The sequence below is a fragment of the Macadamia integrifolia genome, chromosome 5 (assembly GCF_013358625.1).
Source record: "Macadamia integrifolia cultivar HAES 741 chromosome 5, SCU_Mint_v3, whole genome shotgun sequence".
Classification (NCBI taxonomy): Eukaryota; Viridiplantae; Streptophyta; class Magnoliopsida; order Proteales; family Proteaceae; genus Macadamia; species Macadamia integrifolia.
This window is the reverse complement of record NC_056561.1, coordinates 10,018,574-10,042,626: the sequence shown is the minus strand read 5'-3', so window position 1 is coordinate 10,042,626 and position 24,053 is coordinate 10,018,574. Positions and strand designations below refer to the sequence as shown.

General features: G+C 37.8%; 2 protein-coding genes across 2 annotated transcripts; both read right to left on the bottom strand.

Moving 5' to 3' along the window:
- Nucleotides 1-6,648: 6,648 nt before the first annotated feature.
- LOC122078563 lies at nucleotides 6,649-7,498 on the bottom strand. Its single transcript, XM_042644594.1, has one exon. It carries the CDS (start codon nucleotides 7,433-7,435, stop codon nucleotides 6,827-6,829), a length of 609 nt encoding a protein of 202 aa, XP_042500528.1. The 5' UTR covers nucleotides 7,436-7,498; the 3' UTR covers nucleotides 6,649-6,826.
- Nucleotides 7,499-10,132: 2,634 nt separating this feature from the next.
- Nucleotides 10,133-14,020, bottom strand: LOC122079156 (cytokinin dehydrogenase 3-like). The gene is made up of 5 exons (XM_042645415.1): nucleotides 12,856-14,020; nucleotides 12,635-12,762; nucleotides 12,223-12,486; nucleotides 11,868-12,130; nucleotides 10,133-10,868 (listed from the first exon to the last, which is right to left on the bottom strand). The coding sequence occupies exons 1-5, from the start codon at nucleotides 13,433-13,435 to the stop codon at nucleotides 10,484-10,486; spliced, it is 1,620 nt and encodes a 539-aa protein (XP_042501349.1). The 5' UTR covers nucleotides 13,436-14,020; the 3' UTR covers nucleotides 10,133-10,483.
- Between the last annotated feature and the right edge of the window lie 10,033 nt (nucleotides 14,021-24,053).

Sequence of the window (24,053 nt, the reverse complement as noted above, 5' to 3'; positions counted from 1 at the left end):
TATTATTATTTTTTTTTTTTTTACAATTTTCTTTTCTTTTATTGACATCCAAACATAGCCTAAAGGACTATTTGTTCTAAGTCAATAACAGCTCCAAACATATTTTCTCCTTGTTACCAAGAAATAAATAAATAATTAGACAAAATTCCTGATGATGCAATGATTTTCTTCTATTTTCTTTTCTAGGAAATCAAACATATCAAACACAACCTAAATTCCATGCTATGCTTCCCCTTGAATGAACATCCTCACAATTGTTTGGTGGTCGAATCTGTCGTGGAAACTACTTGCAATGGGTTTGCGTGCACGGTCAAAATGAACTGAACTTGCTGAATTTGAGTCTACATACTGTTCTACCCCGCTGTTTAAAAAATAAGAACCAGATCAGTCCCGGCCAATTCCTAAGAATCAGCACTGAAGGACTCTAGATTCCGCTTCCAAAACCTTGCTCCTCCACCCCACCCCCCCCACAAAAAAAAAAAAATAATAATAATAAAAAACTGAGTAGCAGGACAGCAGAATGATCCATGATCATTGGTGTACTTCGCCCCAACTACCTGCTCATGTAGCATCTCCAATGCACTAAACATCCCTAACTACTTAATCCACGAAACAAACAAAACCCAGAATTGAGCATACACAGAAACTACTGACACAATCCCTCAAAAGAAAAATATAAGAGTTGAGTTGAGCAGAGCAGAGCAGAGGAAGGGAGATTAGATACCAGAAAAGACCAAAGTACAAGCCAACAATGAAGTTGGGGCATCTAAGAACCAATAGCACAGGAATTCACTCACCTCAACATTAGCAGCAGTCGTATCCAAGTAGCTGCAATCAAAAATCTTAATCCCTCACCCTTAGCTTTCATTTTCCCTTCCTCTTCTATCACCCATGCCCTTCTCTGTTCTTTTTCTCCTACCTGTACTTCTCTCTTTTCCTCTTCCTCCACCATTTCCTTTCTCTTCTCTTCTCCCTTATGTTCTGCTCTCTTCTCAGTTTAAACAAAGAGAGAGGCTATGGTGGTTTGCAGCAGGGTTTGAAAAAATGGCATAGAAATCACAGTGTAATTGCTCAGATCGGTTAACTTCCTCCCCGGGACAACCACTCTCATTGGAGAATCGCTGGGAAAAACAACCATCTTTCTTTGTTTGTGAAGCTTCAGTGGAAGTTTGCAGATTTTTACATGAAGAAGAATCAATCTGATCACCCGATCCATAAAGTGTGGCCAGAATCAGTAGGAAATAACAGGATTGAGACCAGCTATTCCAATTCGAATCGGCAGATTCCAATTCCTTGAACCATGGTTACACTACAAAAAAGGTTTCAAATATGAATAAGAGTCCTGTCTACCCTTCGATTTTTCCCCCTTGACCTATTTTTTCTATCCCTTTTTTTTATAAGGCAATCAAGGAAGACTTACTAAGAAGAATATGAGAAGAAAACACCCCCCCCCCAACTATTGATCTACAGTTAGGGCAAGAAGAAAGCGATGAGAGGGGCTATTTTCCCAAGTGATCTAAATACAAACATCATTAGGCCCAAACTTAACTTTTTGGGGGTTTTATTAAAATGAGAATCATAATAGTAATTTCTAAGTTTACTTATTTTAGGCAACTAGATATCAGCAGGATACTATTTTTCATTATTATATTATCTTCAAATAGATGGGATAAGGCTGAGTTTGTTGTGTGTTTTGTTGTTTTGGATCTTCAAATACATATAACAACCTTCCTCTACGTATAAAATAGAATACAAAACTTGGATTTGAGTAGGTAGCCAAGAGAAAGCTTCATCCTCTGCTCCTTCTCTGCAGTGCTCTCCTCTGTTTTTCCCTGCTATTTATCTGCTTTCTTCCCTAGGCAACAACTCCTTTTTTCTCCATCATAGGCTGCTGGAACATACAAGTCAACAAGCTTCCCAGCTCCTGATTTATCACAAAAAAGCCTAGACCTTGGCTTGTGTTGCAGCCAGTCGAACCATGGATTTCCTTATCTCGGATTATGTTTGCTTGGCTTGAATCTCAACTCCTAACCATGATACAAATGTAATATTTAACGCTTAAATCTCAACTCCTAACATGACAACTAGCATAACCTCCTAATACAACTTAAACCACTACTTATTAGGCCAATGCAGAATGCAAGGAGCATAACTGAACTCCTCAAATGATTAGATTTTTTTTAAAATTACAACTCTAAAATTCTAATGAAAAACTAGGACAAAACCAAATTCGGTTTCAAACTCCCAATGCTACCAGGAGAAGACTTAAATCCCACACTACTTTCTAACAATATCATAGGCCTATTAGAGTAGCCCATCACAGAAAAAAAAAAAAAAAACCCATTGGATCAAAATCCCAATATATTTATCTTCCCAAGGGTTGCCAATTTGTTCATGGATCTGAAGTTGCAAAGAGCACATCTAAATCAAAGTCAAACCACTTCTGATTGAAAGCAGTATATATAAGATCAGTTATTGCAAATTGGGTACTTAGAACCATGCGACTATAGAAGATTCCTAAAACAACTTAATAAAGACTTTAAAACTGAAAAGGAAACTCTTCCATATGCAGATGCTTTGAAAAGCCTGGTGCATATGGACTTCCTCATTTAAATCCCATTCAAGAATGATGTTTTCAAATCCATTTTGTGAAGCTCCGAATCATAATGTGCCACTAAATCCAAAATGATTCTAAGAGAATCCTTTTTTGACACAGGAGAGAATATCTCACGCTAATCAATGCATTTTTTCTGAGTGAAACCTTTTGCAACAAGTTCGGTTTTATGTATCTCAACATTACCCTTCGAGTCATGTTTGGTCTTAAATACTCATTTAAAACCAATTGCCTTAAAGCCGGAAGGCAATTTAACGAGATCTCAAATATCATTGTCACTAGTGAATTTCATCTCATCTTTCATGGCATTCATTTATTTAAGAGAATCATTATCATTTTACGGCATATGAAAAATTCATTAGGTAATTCTTGATTTCAATATCAAATTATTTCTAGGAGATATAATATAGTCATACAGAATAGTAAGCCCCTTAACTCTCTGAGGTCTTCCATGAATTTCTGAGTGAGGTTCATTCATAGTATACTTTGTGACAACTACATTATGAAGTGGTACATTTTCCATAATTAATTGTTCCACATGATCATTTCCAATAATCACATCTGGGACAACACTATCAGGATGTACAAGTACATCTTCTATGATATGTTGTTCCACAAGATCGTTACCAACAGTAATTTATGGAACAACTCTATCAAGATGTACAAGTGCGTGCAGGGGAATCCGATGTTCTTCAAATACCACATTACGTGGTTCCTCATTGCCACTAATGTTGTGATCCTCTAAGAATCTAGTATTTCAAGTTTCCACAATTCTAGTACTATTCATGGGTGTATAAAACCTTTAGCCTTTTGACCACTTTTAAGGTCTCAGTTTCCTTTCGTGTGAATTAGATCATTTTGCTTCGATAGGACAAGCCCATAAGTGAAAATGTCCAAAACTAGGTTTCCTTCCAGCCCACATCTCAAAAGGAGTTTAGAAACTAACTTATTGGGAACCCGGTTTATGATATACACCATTGTCTTTAATGCCTAACAAGAAATCAAGCACTAAGGGGTTTCTTATCATGCTATGTACCATTTCCATAAGGGCTCTCTCTCTGGATTCCAAAAAATAATGGGGAGATGGGAAAAGACTATGGGCCATTGGTTGGTAATGACTATTGAATGACTATTGAACCACTATAATTCTGTGCACCTCAAATTCCCAAGGGGAAGTTGCAAACACCACATGTTTTTCATTGGATTTTCTTACGGTAAAAATGAAAATAAACGGGAGGGAAGAAAAATGAAGATGCAATGGCCAAGATGGATAAGTGCTATTAAGTTTGGAAGTCCAATCCAAAGAGAACCATATCTAAATTTGGCCACCAGTTCTAGTTTGATAGATTGGGAATTATGGTTAAGTTTGGGAGATAATATTTAATGGCGTCCAACCCAAAAACCCGAGCTTCAATGTGGAGAGGCCCTTCTAAGGTCATAAGCCAAACTGTTGTACACTACCCGACCGATGTGGGACTAAAACCCCCTCCCATTCCTGGCTATGGAATGCATTCAATACATCAAAACCCCAACTTTGGGTCATGTGCTCCCACATGGCTGGTGCACAAACAACCCACTCTGATACCACTTAATGCGCGTCCAACTCAAAAGCTCTAGCTTCAAGATGGTGAGGCCCTTCCAAGGTCCATGGTTGCCAAAGCGCCTAGGCCATTCAAGGCGTTGGAGAGGGTCCAAAAACAAAGTGACCAAGACAGGCCTCACCCAGGCGGCCAAGGCGCCTAGATGCCTAGGCATCAACGATGCTTAAGACAAGTATACAAAGGTCATAAGCCAAACTGTCATACAGTACCCAACCGATGTGGGATAAACACACTTCCCATTCCTAGCCATGATATGCTTCAGTGCATCAATATTGAAATTAAAATTCAGTTGAAGTGGGGTCTTTAGAGGCTGTCAAAAAGTTCTTAGATAGGAGTCAAGTTTCAGTTATTGAGTTGGAACATGAAGTCCATATAAAAGATTACATAGGTTGATGGTAGATTAGGTTGAGTCCATGAGCACTTTTTATTTCAGTTTGTCATGAGAAGGAATTCGTATCAGTATTGGTTTTTTCAATCGCTATAAATATGTATTGGCTTTTTCAATCTCTATAAATATAATCAACATCGCAATCGATACAGTTTTGGGAAAAGAAGTTTTGAATTTTTGATGATTTCTGGTTGGTTCAATTGATTTCTCTCTCCTCCCTCTTGGTCTGATTCGATTTCAGCTTATAATCACATGTGTGATCTTAGCCTCTCCACCTCTCCTATTGTTTTTCTTCCTTCTTATTTCTCCTCTTTTCTACTGCAAGCAGATATTCTTAGTTCTTCATCAAGCAGATACTCTGTTGTTTCTCACGAGTTTCAGCATTCTAGGTCAGGTCCTATCTTCACTATTAGCTCATAGTTTGTCCTGAGAGTTAGTAGATAGACTTTTGTACTATTTTCTATAAGAATCTGATCATGAGAACCAGTTTAATCATCTCTAATTTGACTGATTATATAACATGCGCTGTTTCTGCAATTCCCTGGAACCAATCCATCGTCTCATCTAAAGATCCACTAAAATAATATTTCTCTGACTAGGAATCAGTTACCAGGGCTGGCGGTCATATTGGGAGTCTACATCTCTGTTTGATTGAATTTCAAGGAGTTACAGCAGTAATTTCTCAGTTCCTGGTTCACCGTCTCTTGTTTTCCCAACTTTTTAAATTTCTAAAATATTTCTCTGTACATAGTGCCTCTGGGTCCAATTGATAACTACCAGGAAAACTGGATTTTCTTTAAAATTGCATTTTAATTCTACATTTCTTTCACAAATTTCTTCAATCTGATCCTGGTTTTAACTGTGGTTCCAGCCCCTGTGATCCTCTAGATTCTACCCTCGATTCTGTACCACACCAAAGAATCTCATCCCAACAAAATCCTTTTTGCTGGACCAAACAATCCAACTTTTAATGCTCCCTCACTGCAGCTCACATCCTGCTTTTCTCCAACACTAAAGTAAATCTTCATCTCCAACAAAATTTGAGAGTTCTTCTAGGTTCTATAGTACAATATCGTCAAAGAAAAGAAAAGAAATTACCCGAGAGTATAAAGAAATACAATTAGCTCCAGGAGGATACAAAATCTTGCCATCGAATGGAACCCTCCCTGTAAAGTCCTACACCCAACCACACATCATGCAACTGCTACAGAGAATATCAATTCAAAGTGTACTCGTTAGCTTAAATGGTGAACCCAGCCACTCAACATCTAAGATCCTTTGTAAATCATGTAACGGCTGCACCAATTGGCTTCCTCTCAGCAATTCTTGGACTTCAAGATATATTTTATATTTTATACTCATCACACATAAGTTCAATAGTGAGATTAAATTGTTTCTCATATAAGCATAGTACTCCTACACGGGTACTTTCAAAAGGTACTCTAAATAAAGTAACATTGATCTACTTAGGACAATAATGTCTCTCACATCCATCAAAGTTATCTTAACGGCTCTGCTTACATATAAATTGATTTAACAAAAAAAAAAAAATACTGATTGCCAAAATTAAAATTTCTACTAACTACTTCTAGACAGCAGGTTATATTAAAAGAAATGCTTAGCTATGCTGTCTTACATTTACATGAATTCAAATATAAATGAACTACATAACAATCGGTGATTTGACATAACCAAATACCAGATTGCCTCCAAGAAATGCAAACAAGTAGACAAAATTCCACATAGATACAGCTAGCTACAAAATAAACTTTGTCCGAACAAACAAGGAACCCAAAAGTAATCTCAAAATGCCAGAGTAAAATACCCAACACTTGGATGCTAAATACATTCTCATTAAAGGCCACATAAACACCACATGTATAAGCATCACTTACGCAGACCAACCATTTCTATAAAATCTGTTTACAGTAATTAACATCTATCATCTTCTATTAAATACCCAACATCCATCCACAGCATAAAAAAGAAAACACATTTGCCACTTTCAACATAATGAAAGACCATTAGAATCAACAAACAAGTAATATAAGAACGTGGCCAATTCAACACATTAGATTCACATATAGTATCACATAATGAGTAGTCAGAGATCCACAGATAGACAGCTCCACAATAATAGTCCACAATTGCACATATGAAAGGTCAAATAGAAATATTTACACATCACATTTAACTCACATAAAACACTAATTCATCCACCCCTCATACCACTTCTTTGGCCGGAGCAGCAACTGGGTCGTCAGGGATCTTAACGTATCCCATCTTCTTCATGTCATCGTCGCAGAAACAATCACTGTCATCACCATCTTCACCTTCACGGTCAGAATCATTGAATTCAAACCTATTGGTGATAAGAGACCAAACCAAGTACATAGTTGCAGAAGTCAAAGCACCACAGCCGACACCAAAAAGTAAAGAAGCTACAACGCTAAGAATGTCCTTGGTTCGCTCACGAAGGGAAGTAATACCGAAAGAACCAAATGGGTATGGAGGACGATCGACGTCAGGCTTCACGGCATCTTCACGGTAGGAATATTGAATCGGAAGGGGAAGAACGGGGCGATCATCTTGAGCAATGAATTCGATTATTCTTGGGTTGAATTCCCTGATTTCGCTGAAGATGGTTAAGAAACCAGAGGGGTTTCGGCCACTAGGGTTTTCTAAGTGTGGGGATTTGATGGAGGATATGGTGTAGGAGATGATAATGGTATTGCAAGGGTGGAAGTGAATGCCTGGCCTTGCGTTGGCTCCAATGGCGACGAAGCTCAGGAAGACGGAGGCTATGAGGAGAGGAAGAGGAGTCGAAGCCATTGGAGGGGATTTGGGAGACTGGATGCTCTCTCTCTCTCGCTCTCTTGCTCTCTTGCTCTCTTGCTCTCTGCATCTTTATATTAAGTCAAGACGGTGACCAAGCCGGAATGAACCAGTTTTCGTTGAGGTATTGATTGGAAACCATGTATCGGGCAGGGACAGACCCATTAAACCTTAAAACCGATGAAATTGATTATAAAATAATTGGTCCGATTCGGTCCTAAGTAGTGTACTAAGAAATTGTAACCTCCTTCTAATTGCATATGTTTATCATGGATTAAATATGGACGACATAAACGGGCTAAAAAAAAGCACTCCTTGTTGGGCTAGTTAGGCTCCATGTCGTTGCAAGGGGAATTGAAAGGATGGAATTGACATTTTCAAATCTAATAAAAGAAAATTTTGAAAAGTTTATATAATGCATGTTAAAAAATATTTATGAAAAAATTTCTTTTCAAGGTTTGAAAAGTCAATTTTTGAGTACTCCAAAAAATTGAACAATCCTAGAAGAGTTTCAATTTTCTACATATTAAGATTGAGGTTGTAGCCCTAACTTTCGTTGTAGCAAGGGTGGAAGTAGTGGTGGGTTTTACTGGATCTTTGGTCGAAAAAATGAAAATTTTTTGTGGCATACATTGATAGCCTTGCCTATTTTGTGTAGCAAAGTTATGTTGCATATGAATTGAATGTGAATGGTATTAGGGTAATACATTGGTCAATTGGGTTTGATAGCTTGACAATATGCATCCTCTGTTAACTCTAGTATCAAGTACAGCCAATTAGAATTAGGGGTTCAATTTCGAAAGAGTTTTAGAGGTCATTGATTCACACTTCCCCTCTCGGTGACAATCTGGGAATAACATTGACAATGTGTACTTATTTTTCCTAAATTCTATCAACATAAAATAAAGTCAAATAATTAGTTTCAACCTTGATTCCAAAGAAAATTATAAAATTATAAATTCTCATAAGAGATTTATAAATATTAACTAAAATGAATCATCAAGAAGGGTTTTACATGCATAATTATCAATTTTTAGGTCATGCTAACTTAGGTTGTGTTGTGTATGATTTTTGGGCCTTTTTTCTATGAATAGAAAACAGCTTAAATAGAAATTTGGAAATAGGTCTTGACCAAATTCTATTTTGTGGATGGAAACTTCTTCTCCCAAATTTGTGATGAGGCAAAAATATATCTATAAACTATTTTGAATAAACCTAAAAAATGAAATATATGTTGAAGAGAAATATTTTTCAATACTTTGTGGTGTCATGGGCCAATATGGGCCCAGAATAAAGCAGGCTCAACAGGTCCCCAAGTTTAAATAGTATGGGCTGGGCTTGGCTGGAACTTGGTCCAGACATTTCTTTTGGGTCAGGTAACAGATGGCTGACAGTGAGACTGGGCCAAAGTTCTATTATCATGTGAAGAATTAAAATCCCCTACAACAATGGACCAACCTGGGATCAGAGATCCTATTATAGGGACCACTAACACTGAAAGCAATACATGTTATTTCAACTTCAATAAGGTTGGACCAGGGAAGACAAAGCCAGCCCATGCTAGGGTCCCCTATACTTGAGTGAAGATCATACACACTAGAGTTTACTTTGGTCTCAACAACACCCCCCCCCCCCAAAAAAATATGGAGAAATGCCATAAAGTCAATGTTAATGGTGCATAGGCCAGCCAGAGTTTGGTAGGCTTTGGTCCAGATATATGCAATGGTTCAGCCTCTTTTGGCATTGAAGTTCGCTTTCTCTAGAAGTTGCGGCGGAACCATGCTTCATGAAGTTAATGTTGGATATGTATGTCCGTCAAACCTGGTTTATTAATAAGACTGTTATTTTCATCTATGCATATCATTTATTTATTGGGCTTGTAAGTTGTTCCATGGGTTTTCATCCAAAATTATTCTCGGCTAGGAATAGGACTTGGGTTCCCACCAACAGTTAACCTACCTCTACAACCAATCTAGTGAAGGTGCTTTCTTAAGGGGGTGTTTGGTTCTGTAAATCAAATGATGTATGTATCAGATATGAATGTCAATCTTTTGATAGACATTCTTCTGAATTATGTTACTTTCTGAAAAAATGTTTGGTTGCCTTAAGGCTAGTACATATTTCTCGCGGGTTGAGATATTGGCTTCCGTAGAGAACGTCTTTCCGTTTTCTCCTTTATACGGTGGTAAAAAGGTTGCTCAAATATGAGTTTAAGTGTTGAGGTAAACTCAGATTTGAAACACATCCTTTGTAATATGGTCATTCATGGGAAGTAGAATGCTCACTTATGAAGGTCATCCTAGTGGAACCAAACAACTCCAAAAATTAAGAATTATCATTTTAAAGAATGTCATCCCAAAGATTTACCGAACCAAACACCCCCTAAGAGATTTCAGTTCCTCTGTTCCTATATAGAATCTTTCAAAATAGTTCCAAGAGACTCATTTGAAATTTAGATTTGGATTTAAAACTGGACCAACATCAATGTAATTCCGGTTCATTTTTCTGGTTCTTGATTCTGGTTTCAGGAACTGGATTTGAAGGTCTAATCCAGATTCTTAACTAGGGCCAGATGGGTTTGATTCTGGGTTGGTTTTATTAAGACTTATTAGTTAACTGGATATGAATCAGGTTAGCAATACAAAACAGGCTCAATAAAGATTAACCCACCAACTCTTAGGATCCAGAAGACCATAAAAAGAGTAAAACTATCAAACAGATCTTTATTTCCATTTTCTATTTTCCCAATTAAGTGTACTATTATAATCTTCTAAAAGCCACTATTGGCTTTGCAGGTACTGTAAGTCCTGTTCACTGTACATCCAATATGGGTATCCCCAAAAATCTAAGAAAAAAGGGGAAAAAGACACGCACACTCACTCACTCTCTCACACACACACACACACACACACTCTCTCTCTCTCTCTCTCTCTGTTCAGAGACATGTGTTGAAAAGAAAGAAGACATGTTTGCTCTCCTAAAGGCCCATCAAGAAGGAAACAAGAAATTCCCAAGAGATTCTTCCTGAGTTATCTCTTCCACCTCTCACTGGGAAGAAGAGAGAGTGAGAGTAGTAGTGGTAGTAGTAGTAGGGTTCATGCTGTATCTCCTCTTAAAGATGCCCTGACCAGGGGCCAATATATTCAAAGGGTCAAATGCTTTCTTTCGCCCCAAAAACTGCTGCCATTTCCCTCCAAAATGTTCCCTCCATTGTTCTTCCTTTCTGTGGTGGGACAGGTACTGTTTGGCACCAATTCCACCCTTAGGATCAGTAGCTATGTTGGTGATATTAAGGTTTTGCCGGAGGTAGCCTTGTAGACATTCTTGTGAGCAACTTGTAGGATTCGCCGACCGGAGAATACCAACTATGTATATTATGTTTTCGCCGGAAATAGACTCCGGTAGCACAGCCGACATGTTCAAATTCCACCTGCAGATTAAGGAGAAAATTGTAAGGAAATTTTCCAGAAGCTATTAGTATTCAAACTGTATTGAACAAACTATAATACGGTACCCCTAGACCTATCCTCAACCTAAATTGGATGTTTAGGACACTTGTGGAAATACCACAAAATATAAATTTGAAATGTAATTTTATTTTTTTTTTGATCGAGTTTTTCCTTAACCACAGTGAAGGAGAATCCCTTGATCGCATGGATCTTCAGATGTGCCCAAGAGGGTATTTTTTGGAACATACTAAAAACCCTAAAAGGGTTTGTAATCACAAGGCATGAGAGAGCCCAGTAGGCCACAGGTGAATACAATGTTTCAAGCAATTCCAAGGTCTAACTCAAGACCAAACCAACCATAAACCCAAGCTAACCTAACCAAAGCCCAAAACCCTACCCTATCACTGGCTTGGGCCCTGCACGGGGTAGACCTCAAAGAACAAAAAAGTAGGTGAGATCTTCTGATGTTAATATGAGATTTTCTCTAGGAGTTATTGAGGTCAGTCAATACCATCTGATTCCAAGATATCTCCATAGATCTTCTCTAGTCCAACAGCTGTAGAATTGGTACAGTGTAACTCATACTACTGTAGAATTGGTACTCTTATTGGTTTCAGCCGTTGGATGGTCCAAAATGAATCTCAAAGAATAACTTTCAAGGTATTTCAGGCAAAAAAAAAGAATTAACTTTAAGGTAAGAAAAGTGACAGTAACAGATGGTGCAACTGTTCCCAAATTTTTCCCTTTCATGGTTCATGAAGTTTATCTTTTGGGGTTCCTTTTCTTATGGGTTTTTCTTAGGACAGTCAGAAATGGTGATCTGGTAGGTGGATGCCATAGTTTATGATAAAACTTCAAAAACAGATTAATTAAACAAACAAAGAAAATAGATACTGACATGGCAACATGACAAGCAAGATCTCATATTATTCAAAAGATGTACAGAAAATAATTTACTTGAGAGAGAGAAAGGGTCTTACTTGTCTCTTGAGATGGGATATATGAGGATGGGACCCATAAAGGTACTTGGGGAGATGTTTTCCAACAGCAAGTCTCTAAACTGGGCAATCCCTGACTTGGGCACAAACATGTTCAGCCATGGATGAGATACATCCCACAGCCCTAGCTCTCTCAAACTTATTTCCTCCATCCTAACCCTCTGGAGGAAATCAAAGTAAGACACCTCCACACTGTAAAGAAGTGATGGCATGAAGCTCATTTTGCTAGATATCTCTTCAACAACCTGAAAATTCCCAAGAACAACATTACTCTGCTAATCTTGAAGGTTCCTTCATGGATGGGAAGTAAAGGGAAAGGGTGAAGAAGATTTCTTACTTGGTCTAGATTGGTGTTCTTGTCAGCTTGATCATAGACTGCAAATTCTATACAGTAGTAAACTTTAGAAGGCTCTGATTGGAACTGTGGGATGGAAGCCAAATTTGCAGGAAAGGGAAAGGAAATGGAGCCCCCATGCAGTGATTCCTTATTTAAAACTATGAAACCTTCCAAATAATCAACCATGTTTCCCATTCCAATCAAAAGCTCTTGGTCCTTTGTGAAGATATCAAAATCATCATAGTAGGCTCTGACCCATTTTACCTACAACATTTTATAATCATAAAACTTCATTAAAATCACTGAAAAATAAACATTTTAATCAGAACTTGTAAAGGGCCACACAATAAAAGAGAAAAAGAACAACTCTAGAAGAAGATAGTAAAGATGGAAACTCAAAACCCCAACTTACTTTCCTTGGAGCTTCTTGGAGCAAGATCCTTGCACTTGTAATAATACCAAACTGGCCAAGCCCACCTAGAACTCCATAAAAGAGCTCAGAACTTATGGTTGGTGAACAAGTCACAATATCTCCTCTTCCTGAAGAAAAGAATGATAGAGCAAAGACAATTAAATTTCCACCCCAAGGAAAAGGGGAGAGAGAGAGAGAGAGAGAGAGAGAGACAGGCTTACCTGTTACTACATCTAGCTGAAGGACATTACTAATCTGAGGGCCATATTTAAAGGTTTGGCCACTGATTCCAGCATTAGAAAGAGTCCCACCAATAGTAAGATAAAGATAATCAGTCCATGACCTTGGTGCAAGGCCCTCCTTCAAGGTCTCCTTCAAGAGGTCAACCCAAAGAGTTCCTCCACTCACGTCAACATAAGAAGGACTACTCTCCCCATCAACTCTCTTTCTAATTTTGATAGAAGAAGGAAGTGAATCCATTTCAACAACAATGCCATTCAGGGCTTGAGCTTGGCCATTGATAGAGTGTCCAGCTCCTCTTGCTGCAACTGTAACTTTACTGAAAGAAGAACCAGAAAGAGAACTGAGAAGGAGAGATATCTCTTTGGGAGATTTGGGCCTTACAACTGCAGATGGGGAGTTGAAGTAGATTCTCCCAAAGTCCAGAGATGATGTGTTTGTGGCCTGGAGAAGGTTCAAAGGGCCAAAGTCCATTGGGCTTTGGTTGAATTTAGGAGGGGATGAGAGGACAATAATAAGGATGAGAAAACTGATTCTGCTGCAGAACATAGAGAACTCCATGGATACAAGTGAGAGGAAACAAAAAGTCTAAGATTCAAAACAGAGTAAGAGATAAAAGCCAGAAAAACTTGAAACCCAGAAGCAAAACAAGCCAAAGAAGTCCACAAGACTAAATTAGAAATGAATGAGAGGCTATGGACTAGAAGGGGAAAAAAAAAACAAAATGAATAGAGAACCCAAAACCCAAGATGAAAAGGTAGTAATTTACAACCTGAGAAGAGGTGAAAAACAGAGATAAAATATAGATTAAAAGGGAACAGGAAAGGAAGAAAAACTCAGGAAGGAAGAAACTGTAAAAGAGAAAACAGCTGGGTTTTCTGCCATTTTATGAGGTACAGAGAAAAAAGAAGCATTAATAGTCCAAAAAGAGAAGCTGTCACAAACAAGGAGCACCCATGTGAGCCCTCAATTTGAAGTTGGTGTTGTATCTCTTGATTTGCTCTGTTTCTACCAAACAAAACTAACCAAACTCTCTCTCTCTCTCTCTTTCTCTTACAGTCCTCCTTCCTTGAGGCTTAGGATAAAAGCAGATTTGAAGGTGAAGGGAGAGAGATTAGAAAACAGAAGAAACAAAAGCTATGCAGAGATAAGAATAAGATCTGATTCTGCTTTCTCCAACGACTGTGTTGTGTATTTATAGGAATGAGAGGAATTCTCAACCCAGGTTCCCGGGCCCCCCTCAAATCCAGTCACAGAGGTAGACGTCATCTTCTCTCTCTCTCGATCTATTTTTAATAATTTGGGCATCAGAAATAGTGATTAGGACTGGGTTTTAATTATGCAAGAATCGTACTGCCAAGATCTCACTCTTCAAATTTCAACTTTATTTCTTCCAACATTATTTTATTGAATTGAGTTTGTAATTTTCATTTTTCTGATAACAACATAAATACTTCATTGACTTTTTAAATTAAGAATGTAGTATACTCTGTAGAATATTTGTTGTGTATTTGATGCTACTTTGGCAATTAAACTATTAAATTAACCTTAATTATTTTGATTCTTACTAGCAAATTGCGTTTGTTGTTCAACAAAAGGCAAATCCTAGGAATTCTATGAAAAAATGATCTTACAATCCGATTTATTCATATTCTCTCTCATTCCTTACACTTTACTCCTTTATACGAACATATTTCAATCTTTTATGTTTGCTTTCGTTAATTAGGCATGGAGATTCCATCACACACCAAAAGTGTCATGATCCCTCTCACTAATTCTATATATAACCTTTCGCATTAATTTTTTATTTTTTTTCGTTGAATCTAATTGTTAATATTGACTCTTTAATAATGAGATCCATTAAGTCTTCCTTGGCTAATCAAGGAGAATGCATGAGTTCATGGCCACTATCATGGGCAGGCACTAAGATGCTAAACAGGGAAAAATAGGGGATGGTGGCCTTAATTTGTCATATAAGTTTTGACACAAAACCAATTTAGGCTCCAAAAAGTACAAACCAGGTAGGGGCTGGCCTTAGATTTAACACTAACGCAATTTAGGTTTTACAAAGTTTAACCAGGAAGGGGTTGGCCTTTGTCATATAAGATTTGACACTAACCCAACTTAGGGTTCTAACTAGGTAAGGTCTCTCTCTCTCACAGCAAGACTCACAAGTTGGCCAAGGGACCAATTGAGGGGCCAATAAAGTGGCCCACTGGGCCACGCTTATTGTAATACTACAATTACCACTAGTATATATATATTTTTTTATTCAAAGTTGGGGGTAATTAAACCAACGACCTTCCATGAACTTACGCTAGAGCTCACCTGCCTAGCTGTCTGCCACTAAACTAGAAGTTCATCCCTGAATATATATTTAAGATACATAAAATGTAGGAGAAGGTCCAATAGAATTTAGATATTTGTTTAAGATACATAAAAATTAGGAAAGATTCATATTAAGAAAGTGACAAGGGGGTCTGTAGGTTAATCATATGGCTAAGGCCTGGTCTGAACCTGATCCATTTATCAAACAATAAATAAGATTCAACAAAAAATTGAAAAAAAAAAAAAAATCATGGGTGAGACTCAAGTAGACATATTTGAGTAAGAAAAAGTCATTAAGAGGGATAGATACTAATCAGTGGATTAAATTCTAATCATTGTATATTTTATCCCAGTCATTGGGTGGTCTTCTAACCTAACAGTTGTAGATGAATTCAAGATAATCATCAAGTTGGTTTTGACATGAGAGACATAAATCGTTTTGAGAGACGACTAAGTACTCTTTGTCCTTTTTGGGTTTGAGAGTGTGAGAAAAAAGATTAAACAAGGGCTTGGATTTGAGATTTAATTTCGAGCATATTGTATTGTTTTTCTATTTTCTCGGCTAATCGTGTAGATAAGGTATTGTGATCTTCAATAAAATCTGTTAAGAATTTGAACATCTGAATTTAAATCCGATTATTATGATTTCTAATGGGACATAAGTATAATTCATAAACAAATAAAGAGATTGTACCTGTCTAAATGATACTTTCTTTTTGTTGCTATTTGTCTTATTCTCAGAAGTTCTTTAAGTTAAGGGTAAAACATGTTTTCAAAATAATTTGAAAATGACTTATTAGTATATCATATCAAAATACGTCATTATCTTATACATTATTGTAAGTATAAATGTGAAATGACATGTTTTACCCTCGTTGAAAACAAGTGTTATAGGGTAAAAAAGTAAAGTTATAAATTATGTGACATAAAGAAATCCCATAAATAAAAATATTTTATTCAAAGCTACTGATAAATTTTTAAGATAGACAATATATACATTTTTTTTGTATTTAAAATATGAATGATTGATATAAAATTCTAATTTATTCTAAGGGAAGAATAAAAAAGCATTTCACACTACAACTAAAAATACTTTAGGGTAGGGGTGTCAACGGTCCGGGTCGGTGCGGTTTCGGTCCGGTTCCACCGGTTTCGGTGTGAGTTTGGAAGAGACCGAAACCGACCCAATAAGGATTTATCGGTTTCGGTCCGGTGTCGGTTTCGGTGCGGTTTGGGTTCGGGTTGGTACCGGTTTGGATTTATTAGGTTCATTTCGGTTTGGATCGGTTTTTTAAACCGGTATGAAGCCATTAGGAAACAACCAAATGATGAATTGTTGAACTTCGATTTCTTAAATCGATTTGTAACCGGGTTGGTTTTGATTTTTGGTCTAGTTTGAATTCGATTTTTCATACAGATGTATATAAAACTATTCAAATTTTAATTTTTTTAATGAATTTTGGAGTGTTTCGGTTTCTTACCGGTTTGGTTTCGGTTTCGGTCAGGGTTTTGAGCCGGTTTCGGTTTGGTTTCGGGTTCATCCGGTTTTCGGTGCGGTTCGGTTTGGTTTTGGGGTTACAATACTTGAAACCGAACCGAACCAATAAGGCTTCGGTTCGGTTCGGTCCGGGTTGTTATCGGTTCGGTCCGGCCGGTTTTACCGGTTCGGTTTAGGAATTGACACCCCTACTTTAGGGTTAGGCCATTTATTACATCTCTATAAAACATTCACCCAACTTTTCATAAATTATCTTGAAAACCCACGTTACGAATTCAGATTGGAGTTGAACAACTTTTCATAAATTAGCTTGAAAACCCACATTACAAATTTATATTGAAGTTGAATTTTAGGGTCAAATTTCATTATTGATCAATCAATTAATTGTGTATGTCTACCCCTAGTTTCTAAAATCCTCACGAAATCTATTTTGAAGAATTTTCCATGTTTAATAATTTTTGTTTTTCTTTTTAATAATTTAAATAATCACCATAGATCTCATATTCTAGAAAATATAATTATTTTAAATAAGGTCAATGCCCGTATGGGAACTGTGCATTTTTTTTAAGTCCCCCTTCTTTTTTCTATTTATTTGTTTTTTTTTTTTTTTTTTTTAAGTCAAGGCATACATATTTCCAATAATATTAAAAAAGAAAGTCAAAATGCATATCAAGGTCAACTGCAAAAACTAATCACTTACTAATAGTTGTAAACTCCCTTTCAACTCATCTTAAATTAAGCCCCCCCTCTCTCTCTCTCTCTCTCTCTCTCTCTCTCTCTCTCTCTCTCTCTCTCTCTCTATCAGAAAGCTAAACCTTAACGTGCAATTTCATTGTTGTATATATGTACAAGATAAGAGTGCAGTCCCTCGATCAACCGACCATAAATATTTTAATAATGCATCTAGAGAAGTTTCCAATTTATAGAGTACTTTACTTGAGCCCAACCTGGTTGCATGCATGTCTTGAATCATATGTTTTAAGTCTTAGCCTAAAGAATTAGTCAACCACACATCATTCTTATAAAATAATCCCCTCTTAACTTGTATTAATGGAGACATACCACATAGGCTCCACCCTTATTGCCACATTAATTGCTGGTTAAGATGCTCCAAAGTCAGAAGCTTCTCATCCCTTCCATCCCTCCTTAAACACAAATTTTATAAGGTAAGATTAAACACAAACACACATAAATATAGGGAGAGATAGAAAGTCAGAGCATTAAATAAGCTCGTATACATAAGTCATCTTCTTATCAATATAATTAATTAATGAATTTTAAAATTAAAAATAATTTAAAGGCCTCAATTAAGGCCACCAGCTATGTTCGTGGCTACCTTATCTTCAAGAGAAAAATAAAACCTTCTATTTTTTAGGGGGAAGGGGGTGGTTTGGAAGGAAGGGGTGGGAAGCATAGTTGTACAAGTAGGATTTGACTTGGGCAAGTCAAAAAATAATAAAACCTAGTCAAGACTCGCATAGGTTTGATAACTGATTAGACTTGGTCCGAGCCTGTGTATGTGCAAAGGTGGATTTCGCACCTTAGGGGATCACTCATCTCCTTGCCCCCTTCTGTTTCTATGATGGAATTTTGAGGGGGGAGGGTCATGTTGACTGACGATAGAGAGAGGTGATTGAAAAGAGTTTTAGGACTTGTAATGTCTCCCCTGGAGCAGGAGAGAATGACTCTAATGGATAAGGCTTTTGATCTTGCCTAAAGTTGGGTTCAATCAAGGTTAAGGGCTGAGAAGGGATTAGATATCTAGGCAAATGGCTGATCTCTTTCTATTTTATTCATTCCTAATTAAGAGAACATGTACAATGTATGAAAATAGAAGCATCAAAATTATACTATGCATTGCGTATGCGCATGACAATTATTTGGCAGCACAATGACATAAAATAAAAAAAATAGATTCATTTTTATTTCTAGAGATGCATGCATCTCTCTACCAAGGTGGCTGCCAATTTTTTCTCCTCATCAATAGGCTGCTAGGAATCTTGTTTGATCGTCTTTTTGAAAAATCATGTCCACTCCAAGTTCAAAATCTTCCTTTAGAAGCTTCTTAAGAATGACTTAAGCACGGAATCAAATTTAAATAAGTTTTTCTCCATTGATGAGTCTTGTCTCTTCGTAAAAGGGAGAAGGAAATAGAATGACACTTATTTCTATTGTGCCCATTTTCCAAAAAGATTTAGACAGTTGGGCTCCTGGGGCTAAGAACTGAACACTTTCATGGTCCCAATATGTTGCAAATTTTAATTAATTTCTTACACCTATACTATGTGTCACACCCCGTTCACACTGAACCGGAGCGGTGACCGAGTTAACACCGGTTAACCCAAACCTGCCAGGATCATCAGATACTGTATTCCACCACAGCATACACACTCTAACATCAATTCATCAGATCAGCGGAAGACTAAAATTTACCTGTAAATAATTCCCTTATACTTGATACCCAAATGATGATACCATAATTATATACATTTGGGCCCGAAGGCATGATATATACACAAAAAGAATCAAGTTTGAATATCAAATATATACAGGAAATCATCAAAAACATTAGAGTACACAACCCGGCATCGGTATCAAGGCTGGAGCTCAGCTCGGCCTCAGAACCGCTGCCCCGAAACACAGCTCTCACACGCGCAGTCTACGCCGTGCTCAAACTCCTCAGGGGTCCACCAGTCCTCCTCAGGAAACTCGACTGTGGGACCCACCCCCTGCTCCTCAGATGCATGACCTGCAAAATCATCTAAAAAGGGGTGTGCACGTGGAATGAGCTCACTAGCTCAGTAAGTAGAGAGGTGGACCACACACAACAGTCCACACAGCACAACACATCATATGCACTACATGCCATGCAAGTCATTTTAAATCACATACACCTAGTCAACATTACTAAGTCTTTGGTTTTAGTGCTACTACAACCACAGTGCGCGTATACTCCGGGTACGAGCCGCGAACTCCCTCCCGCGATACGCCCATAGGGCTGTTGGAGAAGGCCCACCGTGAGTACTCGGAAAAATAAAGACAATGCCGTCCACCGGCTCTCAACAGAAATGTAAATAAATTAAATGACAGTGCTGACTCCAGCAATTTAAAAGCAGTATGATTGGCCCTCTTGAAATACCACCGGGGTTGCCGACTGTCCTACATGACTTGCCGGGCGTAATGCCTAACCGCCACAGTGTCCGACAACCGCGACCCCTGCTTCCCCCCAAATGGCAACCCAACAGCTTAACCCCTGTTGGGAAGGGTCGTAGCACGGGATGGTGAGAATCCTAATACCGCATGCTCCTATATGTAGTACGACTGCATAGTGCCTCCGTGTCCCATACCACGGGCCACCAATGCATTCGTTTCCGAGCCGACCACGACATCTAGTCTATCAATGCATTATGCAACATGATGTACACATTCAATATATAACATCTCATTCAATTTGCATTTTTGAAAAGTAAACATAGCATAAATGCACATCAATGAGTGGGATGACTAATCTATATAGCACAATCATGATGACATGACTAAATTAGATATGGTTATATGAATGCCAAACAAATGCCTTGAAACAAGGCCACACGTCCTCTCTCCACTTACTTGTAGCGTATAAGGAGTCCCGCTCGGTACGGGTGAGATCCGGAGCGAATCGGGAAGGCTTTGGTGAACCTAACAAAATTGAGCGGGGTTAGTACTTCACCATTTTAGAATCAAAATTAATGAAATCCGACGTCAAAATCGTGTTTAAAACGTCGAAAGAAAGTCCCACATCCGATTTGGGCTCGATCGGACCTAAAAATCACATTCTGGCCACTCGGGTGGGTCACTCAGGTGGGTTGTCTACCCACCGGTCATACCCGCCGGTTTTGGACCGGCGGGTATGAACCCGCCGGTAGGACCCGCCGGTCCTACCCGCCGGTTTGGCCAGAACCCCCCTGGTCCTCTCAGGTGGGTGACTCAGGTGGGTTGTCTACCCACCGGTCCTACCCGCCGGTTTTGGCGGAAAAACTCCAGTTTCTTCTCAACTTCCCCCATTCCTTGGGGACCCAAATAGGGCTTTTCTCAACCCATTCCTCACACCTTTAAAGTCCCATAGGATGGTTCTAGCTTAGATCTAAGTTAGATTCGAGTGAGGGGAACCATCTTACCTTCTTTGCTCAAGAATGACTTCAAACCCTCCAAATCACTTCCAACTCACAATGCTCCTTCTACCTTGTCAATATCTCTTCAAATCCTTCAAGATCAACACATAAATCATCTATTAAACCTTAGGTTCATCATTTCAAAGGGTGTCTACAAAATCTTAAGAAACCATACCCGAATCAAGGGTTTAAAGCGTGGGTATGGTGAATGTTCATAAAACCCAACTTTTCTTACCTCCAACTGTAGATCTCGAGTTGAAGATTACTCTTCCGGCACCGGAATGGCAAGATCGAGCTTCGGCGCCGCTGAAATCCTTCCTTTCTTCCTCTTCCTTTCTTCTTCCCTTTCTTTTTCTCTCTCCTCTTTACTTTTCTCACCAACGTACGGGGTAATAAATGGAAAGAAAAGAAGTCATAAAGCTTTATATACTATTCCTAATTAAGTGAATAGTGTTGGGTGGGTCACTCAGGTGGGTGGGTGTACCCACCCGACATACCCATCCGAGAGTCAAAACTTGGGATTTTGACCGGGCTCTAACCTCGGCTCAGACCCTACCCCAAGCATACAATGTAGCATACGTATATAACCTTAAAATACGGATATAATACCTGTTCTATCCGTACATAGCCTTATGGTAGGTGCATGTACACGGTTTGGGCACTCCGGTCTCTTCTGGCACTGGCTCGGACTTGTCGGGCCAGCCGGTGTTTAAGGTCACCCGTGCCATCATAGCCCTAAGGAACCCGCTCTAACATCCTCTGGCTCGGTTCCTGCATGGTTAAACCGGTTCAACCACGAAATCAGACCGGGTTTAAGAAGCGGGATATTACAGATTAAGTATTTTTTTTAGGCATTGCAAAGTTTGTCAATCTTTTAATGAAAAAATGTAAAATCTTTTCAACAATAAAATATGCATTCACTCGAGAATTGTGAAATTAAATACCAATAATATGATTATGAATAACTGATTATATATAAAAAATTAAATAAATGAAGCAGACTCAATTCTAACGTACATGTTTAATATGTTTCTAACAGAAACTTGAATCCTATAAATTTGTTATTGTTGGGAAGGTAAATTCATAAAAAGAAAAAGCTCATATCCTTTGACAGTAAAACATTAGATAATAAGATGGTAAATTTCTATGGTACTTCGATGATAATCATAGGGTTCTTAGCCTTCATTGTGCCTGCAGTTGCATCAAGGGTCATCACACCTGCTCCTGAATCATATTCAGAAATACCACCTGAACCTCGACCAGGATTTTTAATTACCTAGACACTTGCACAAAACATATACATGATGACAAATGTAGCACAGAAATTATTATAGGGTTGGCTGGAAAATCCAAAGTTAGCAAGCATTGTTGCCTTCAACTTATAGAAATGGGGCATGCCTGCCACAATGCATTGGTTGAAGCACTTGGAATGATTCCTGCAAGAGAAACAGATCCAGATTATAAGATGTACCAATTATTTAAGGAAGGTCTTCCCAAGAATGGTCCAATTGTGTGGAACCAATGCAAGAAAGATACTCTTGCCCCTCAACCTCCTATCAATTAATGAAGATCATTGTAACTAAAGTTTTTAAGAGAATAGAGGATGGATATGAAAAATAAAATGAAGAAAAACACTTGTCAATATTTCTTCCACAGCATATAATAAGAAATTCTTCTACTATTTTCCAGATGATTTTAAAAATTAATTTATCTCATAATTAGGAAATTTAAGTTGACATAACAAATCACTACATCAGATAAAATGAAAGTATCTCCTGAATTGTTATATTTTTCAATGTCATATTAATGTTCGTTTTGCTTGATGAACATTTTTCCTTATAACATGCCACATAGAGTGTCATTAGTGCATTGAAAGATCCAATTTATAGAGAGTAATACATTCATAGTTTGGTAAAATTCAAGCTAATTGAATAAGTAATAAAAATTACACAAAGTTTTGTCCAAATTTTTTAATATTATGGGGATACCACGTGAAGGAAAGTATAGCTATGATTTTTTAAAATTTATCTTTTTATTGATCTTTGAATTGCACTAATTGTTTTGAACAACAAATGAATCTTTTATTACCTATAAACCTTCCTTCTCCATCCCCCCAAAAAATCTCAAATAAAGGATATTGAGGTTCAATTGCAAGGAAAACATTACAAGTATGGATGAATTGGCCAATCAAAATTGTTATTTAGATAACACTTTTGCATTTACCTAATCATCCTTCCATTGAAAAATTTCGGCATGTATTCCAAAATTGCCTACTCGGCTATGTAATCTAGATAAATTATTTGCCACATGTTTGGATAAGCACCAAGTGCAATAGGAATATTGAATAGATTAAAAAAAAAGAGTAAATTAGATCCCCCTCACCTATACTTTGCCCGTACTACAAAGTACCCCCTTGTGTTTTCAAAAATTACATCCCCTCCCCTGGCAGTTGACGATGTTAGTGTGGTGTTAGTTTTGAACTATAAAAGACTATTTTAGCCTTATGAAGTGCTTAACCAGAACAATTACCTATTTTACCCATATTGCTTCTTAAAACCCTTTCCCCCCAAATTGAAATGATAAACGTTGAGCTCACCATCTTGGGCAGAGGTGAGGTAGAGAAAACCTAACCCTACCTTCTATGATTCTGAAGGAGGGCCGAGGCGATGTGATTCCGTGCAACTGCTTTGATTGTATGTTCCAAAACCAATAGAGGATTGGAGAGGAAAGGAGGGCTGAGACGACTGACAATATTACAATTCCAAATATACATTCAATAATTTGATTCTATGCTTGAGCATTAGGATTGGGCGAGGTTAACCCTCATAACTGGATTAGACAGGTTTTGGGTCATCAGGGCCAAACTTACACCCTAGTTTTAACTATTGGTCAGATTAGCTAGAAGATATTATATCACACAAATTGTTTGGGAACTAGTTTTACCAGTTGGCTAAGGTGCTTAAACCCTTTTAAACCCAAAAATTGATCTAAGACAATTATGGTTGGTTCATCTACCAATTGGGAGTCCAGTTTTGTTGAGGAAATATCACTCCCCTCCCCGGAACTATGGGAAATATCAAGTTCCTCCTATACTTTTTCAAAATATCATTCCTCTCCCCTTAAAATGAAATATTCTTTCTACCTTTACTCACCATGAGAAATGTCGGTTAAGTCATCAAATTCGTTTCTTTTTTTTTTTTTT